This window comes from Pan troglodytes, chromosome 2 (assembly GCF_028858775.2).
Source record: "Pan troglodytes isolate AG18354 chromosome 2, NHGRI_mPanTro3-v2.0_pri, whole genome shotgun sequence".
NCBI lineage: Eukaryota > Metazoa > Chordata > Mammalia > Primates > Hominidae > Pan > Pan troglodytes.
The window spans coordinates 72,516,930-72,522,929 of record NC_086015.1 but is presented as its reverse complement, the minus strand read 5'-3'; the positions used below and the strand labels follow the sequence as shown (position 1 = coordinate 72,522,929).

At 37.1% G+C, this 6,000-nt stretch overlaps 1 protein-coding gene across 3 annotated transcripts in view; it reads right to left on the bottom strand.

Annotated features, from left to right (window-relative positions):
- Window positions 1–2,179: 2,179 nt before the first annotated feature.
- LOC134806951 (TAFA chemokine like family member 1) overlaps window positions 2,180–6,000 on the bottom strand; it is a 713,713-nt gene continuing 709,892 nt past the window's right edge. For 2 of the 3 annotated variants that reach the window (XM_016941471.4, XM_016941470.4), the window contains one exon: window positions 2,180–3,313. In XM_016941471.4, the coding sequence (XP_016796960.1) occupies window positions 3,296–3,313 (18 nt within the window). In that variant the 3' untranslated portion in view covers window positions 2,180–3,295. The remainder of the gene's footprint in view (window positions 3,314–6,000) is intronic. The other variant, XM_063806904.1, reaches the window with a different exon arrangement.

Genomic DNA, 6,000 nt, shown 5'->3' with positions numbered 1-6,000 from the left:
GCTGTCAAGCTTAATTAAAAGAAAAAGTCATACTATGACATGATATTTAACCTCCCAGGGAAGCAGTGTGTGCCTTGTGCAGGTGAAGAATGTGGTGGATCTCCTCAGATAAACAATTTTTATGCCTTCCATAACTTACTGTATCAGTGACAATGGCAAGGTGGTATAATATACTGTATTATAAAACCACTGTATTGCTTTGTGAAAGTTATACTCAATTTGATCAAAAAAACATGTTGAATTGTGTCTTGGTGAAAACATTCTTCATCATTCTACAATGTAAAAAATCCAAGTAGTAAACTTCTCAATGTGCTTGCCTCGTCCATTAATAGATTAATCTAATCACCCCAAAATGTCAACAAATAAGATTCACACTATTTGAAAATCTTAATCTTATGAAATAAGCCACATTTTCACTTTTTTACTAAAAGAAGGGCTCTGGATAAAACTCTTTGCATTTACTCTAATTATGTTATAACATTATTCATCGTCCTGGATGCACAAGCTCAAAATCAATATTAGTCATACCACACAGAGCTCTTTATTACCAGAAATACGTGATATAAGTTTTTACACCATAAATGTGCAGATTCAATAGGCAGATGGTAGCTACTGAATTCCCCAAACTGGAGCAAGTTAAATTTAAACACAATTTGATGGTTCACACATTTGTGTAAGGGACTTGGATAAATCCAAATTGAATTTGACGACATTTACAAATATTTGCACTGTCTTATTGGATGGTTTCCTGATTCTGTTGTGATTTTTTTCTCCAGGTCTTTTCATGAAAGACTAGCATGAATTGACCGATGGGAAATGAATGAACAGATGTGGACCTCTAGACCAGCCCCTTCATTGACTTAAAGGCTCTGGTTACAGAAAAGGAAAAGCTGTGACCACGACATCTTGTGAGTTATGAGAAGTGTCTGCATGTATGAGGCCATACAAAAGAGAATAGCCCTCTTTCTTCCCATTGTATTTTCATTTAGGATCAATGCTTTTAAAAGAGTATCCTAGGGAACACTAATAGTAAAGTCCACATGTTCAGAGAATTTGGGGCAATACTAACGCTGGCATCATTTAAAACATCGAATTAGTTCATCTCACTTTAGGCATGATAGAAAATTTTATGTAAAATCTAGATTTCTGGTTCTTTTGAAAAACTGAAGATATAACACTGCAGTGATTATATCCTCACATAGAAGCAATTTCTTACAGTTTCCCATTATGCAGGGCATGTGTGCTCCATTAGCCATGTGACCAACTAGAGGTTTCTTACTTGACTTCTCCTCTTCTAGTCTTTCTTAAAGACACACAGTGCCTTTTGGTTTATTAAAGCCTCTGACAATTCCCCCAGTAAATATCTCTATTTTGTTTAAAAAACTTTCCCAAATATACTTGATTATAGAAGTTTTTTTTCTTCATATTTTGCATCTGGATCATAAATTCAAAATATTCTGATTTTCTGGTGTGAACTTTGTGCTACCTTCTGGCAAATATTTTGTGAAAGCATTTGAGAAGCCTAGATTTTGCAGTCAGGATTCTATTTCTGTCTCTGGATGCTTTTATAGGCCTTCAAGATGCAGAATCAGTTTATCTGGTTAGAGTGTTTGTATGTTCAATCAGACTTCAGGCTATCTTGGTAGAGATGGGGGAGCCTCTGAATTTGACCTGAGATTTAAATTTAAAAGTTGAGACTATGGGACCCAATGCGCTACTAACCTAATAAGAAGCCATAACAATATTCATTCCAGAGAATATATTTTGCAGAAAAAGGGATACACTTACAAGATGACTGGAACGGAAAGTATGATTATGCTATCTCCAGGAAAACTAGAACTTAAGTAGATCTTTCCTTCTTATAAGCATTAGCTGAGTAACTCTCAAAAAAAGAAGATCATTTTTTGGTGGGGTTAGCCCCATATCTATTATTCCAGTAGCCACTACGAAAGCCCAATAATGGCATCTGACATTTCGGCTTGCTGACTGAGGACACTGCAGTTATAGTAATGGAGTTCTGATTTTCAGAATATTAACATTGTAAATAGTAGCCACAATGGAAACAAAGACCTTATGGGAGAAGCTCTGGCTGACTATGAGTATCTGAGCAGTGCATTCTCTGGATTTGGTTAAGGTTGATTCAGTAAAAATAAATGGCAAAATAAAGAAGACAAGTAGGTTTAGAAAGAAGTTGTTTACCACTTTAATAGGGCTGTCCAACATTTGGTCACATAGATCATCTTGAAATCTAATTGTTTTCATAGCCTTCCTATCTCACAAGAGGAGATCTGAATACTCTTGGAAAAAGCAAACCAAACATAGAAAGAGATGCCATGATAAGACTTGTTGCTACAGCACTATGTAGTTAACGATGCCAGACTTTGGATTTAATCAGAGGACATTTCTGCAGTCTAGGACAGCTATACAAAGCCTTAAGACATTGTATTTACAGGACTTATTCATGTAGGGATCCATATCCTACCCATAACTCTGCCAGAGTCTTAATAGCATGGTGGAGTGGCTCCCTTAAGAATCCTCATTTTCTTCTAAGTGGAAAAGCTAGTAGTTCTAAAAATATTTTCCTGGAAGAGGTTAGAACGGTTATTATATATCAATTGAATATAAAGTATGATTATGTAAGCCAAGCTTGCATGCTAATATTGCACAGGGTAGAAAGCAATAAAACAGGACGATGTGCTTCCTTGGGCCATCTGGTAGAAGCAGAAGGAAGTTCTTGATTCAGTATCATTATGATGCCTCAAATTCCAGGAGTCCACCTGTAGCTGGCCTTCCCGTGTCAGTGCCATCTTGAATTCTCAAAAGGGCACATATCTTCCTTGTCGTTAGAAAAAGAAATGACTAACAAAACAAAGCAAAACAGACAAAACATCCAAAACTCAAAGGGGTACACCAGCCGTCTCAAACTGTGGTACTGTTCATTTCTTGAAGAGAATAGATAATATTTCAAAATATTATATATATATACACATATATTTCAAATGGTACAAAGTAACTATAGATTCAAATTAGAAGATAGTTGATCGTTCTTCATGATGCCCAAAAATTTCACTGAGAAAACCCTTTTTTAAGCCCACTTTCCATGGTGTTGCCAAAACGCTGTGTCTTCTCACTGTAGGATATTTCGTTACACACAGTAAATGCACTGTGATTATCTGGTAGCCAGTCAAAGTGCAAGTAAGAAATCCATTTGGCTTGTATATATGTGAGATGTTTGAGATTCTCAAAATGTATTTTCCAGAGGGTTGGTTTTCCTTTACTACCACAAATGCTTCTGTTAGGTTCTTGGGTGAATCTGAAACCAAAGAAAGACAGACATTTCAGGGAGAACAGTGCAAACTGAAGGCACAAAGAAATGTGATTACGTAGAAAATGAGGACACCTTGAATCTTTAGGATGTTGCTTTTTTTCAGGTGATCTGAAGTCAAAAATCTTAAAGTTTAGAGCAGTCATTTTCAAATGGTGATCAAATCATATTGATAGGCCACCATATTTTTATCAATGCAATAAATTAATGATGTCACTCCCGAGGAGTGAGACTCCTGGAGCAATGCCTATCCAGGACTGGTTTCCTAGGCATGTGACCTATGAAGTTGCACAAGGCCCTATCCTGGAAAGAGCCTCCTGCTTGGTTTAATGTTCTTCTGTTGCCATCTTGAGATTATTAATAATTTTTAAACAAGGGCCCTGCACTTTCATTTTGCACCTGGCCTTGCATGTTATGTAATCAGTCCTGTGTCTATCTGATGAGAATTTGAACTGGGTAAGTTATTCCATGGTCTTGTGAAGTTGGCCTGTTGTAAGATATAGAGGGCTGGCATGAGGTGAGGTCGTTGTCAAGGTTAGACCACATCTGGGTAGGAACACACCGATGAGAAACTGTTCCTGTGCAAGGTGAGAGACTGTTGCACTCAATGACACTGTGTTCAAGGGCAATCAAGATTACATTTCTGTTGCTGTAGATGTCTTAATCCACTTGAATAGGGTATCAAAGGCTCAAATATTCAAAAGGACGCATGTACAGAGAACTACTAACTTCAAGCATAAATAACAATTCTAATAGAGTTGAAGACTCTAATCTAGAGTTCCAGGAAATATGGCATTTTTCTTTATTATCTCTTACTTCTTTACAGTTTTAGAAGTTGAGTGTTCTGAGGCTAGAGGTAGAAGTCCATTTAAGGATTTTAGAGTTAGGCAGGTGGATTTGTGTTAGGCCAGTTACAGAAAACACTGATTTGACAAGATGGCTATAGTGGTTAATTGTGCAATCTGGGGTCTTCTACCTCCTCGTTTTAGGGAATAAAACTTGACTTTACATTGTGTACTAACTGTTGATTTTCTCACTAGTCTGAGAGACATCCACATATTGGAGTGAAGCAAACCCAGCGTGGTTTGCTACTTCCCAAGATATTACACCAGATTATGTTCTGCTATTTTAACCTGTTAATTTGTCTTTTCCAGTGACTGATTTTCTCCTCATTTCCTCCTCTTCCCCTTCCTGCCACCAAGTAACTGACATTCAGTTTTTAGCTGAAATTATTCCATCATTGTCAAATAACTTATTTTGTCTTTGAAAGGCAAGTAAATTGAGGGACTCCAAAATCACTAAGCCAAAAGGAAATTCAAGCTGAGAATGATGTCAGGCAAACCTGCCTCTCATTTTATTCCTAAATAATATAGCTACAAAGATGTTTCAAAAGCCACATATGTCCCTCACAATTTTACCACAGGGAAATTCCTTGTGGGTCCCAGATCTTTACCCTAAAACCTTTCTGTTGAATTTTACCCTGGCAATGTAAATTGATAGCTTATTTTTTCAGGTGCAGGACAAAGGACAGAACTCTAAGTCATCTCCCTGCTCACCTGAGACAAATGTATATCTGATTGCGTCCTCTGTCGTAAAAATATAGATTAACTGAGCTACATGAAGGCCTAAGTGGCTCTTCCTCTACCCCCTTCCCACATGTAAATGGTGAAAGGCTGGTCAAAGACCAAAAGAATGTAACCACCATTTGTCTCTTATCTACCCACACCTTTAAAAATTTGCTTCTTTCCCCAATATCCACCCTTTTCCCTTTAAATATTAAAACCCTCAAAATCATCTCTGGAGAAAGGCACAGACCTACCTCTAGGTCATGCATTCATAACCTTGGCCAAATAAACTTTCTAAATTGAGTAAGACCTGTCTCAGATACTTTTCATTTTTACATCTCTGAGGGGAAGTCTGTCTTTCTAAATTAAGCCATTGTTCCTGAATATAAAAGGTACAGACATGTATCTGAATACATGGGATAGAGCCTCCCCAACTTTCAAACTTACGTATTTGATATAGTTTAAAGAAAAGACATAAATAAATAGGTGTCTAAAACTGCAAGAATAAAATCTCTAGTCAATATTTTGGTTGGTTAGTCTTGCTCCTAAGTACCAACAAAGCGATTTAATAAAGCAGTTGAAGCAATGATCAAGCAGACGCAGAGGAATAATTTGGCCATGAAACTTCACCCAGATGTACTGAGATTCTCCCCAGAAGTGTGTGTGTTGCCAGATTTATTCTACTCCAAGCTGGGTCTTGGAAAACCTTTCAAGGTGAATACTTCCTTTCTACAGGGTGGCATCCAGGAGTCTTCCTCTCTTAAAAAGTTATTCCAAATCTCCTGAAAGAAAAGGCTTTGCCTAATTCCACCTATATTTTCTCCTTCCTTCTGGGGTAATAATATCACTCAGATCCATTGTTCCTGAGGTTTTTCTTTAGACTGTGGCCTGTTACCTGGGCTACTCCAGACGTTCTGGGGTGTCTGGTGTTTAGATGAACCACCACATTTCTACTCTTCACCTTCCTTAAAAAATGAACACCATAAAGTTTTAAATTAGATCAGACTTTGAAACATTATTTAACCACATTTCGAAGAGAATTTTGTTCAGGATGATTATTTTGGAAGTAACCTACAAAAGATGAAGGTTTGGAACAGTCTTTTATAGGAA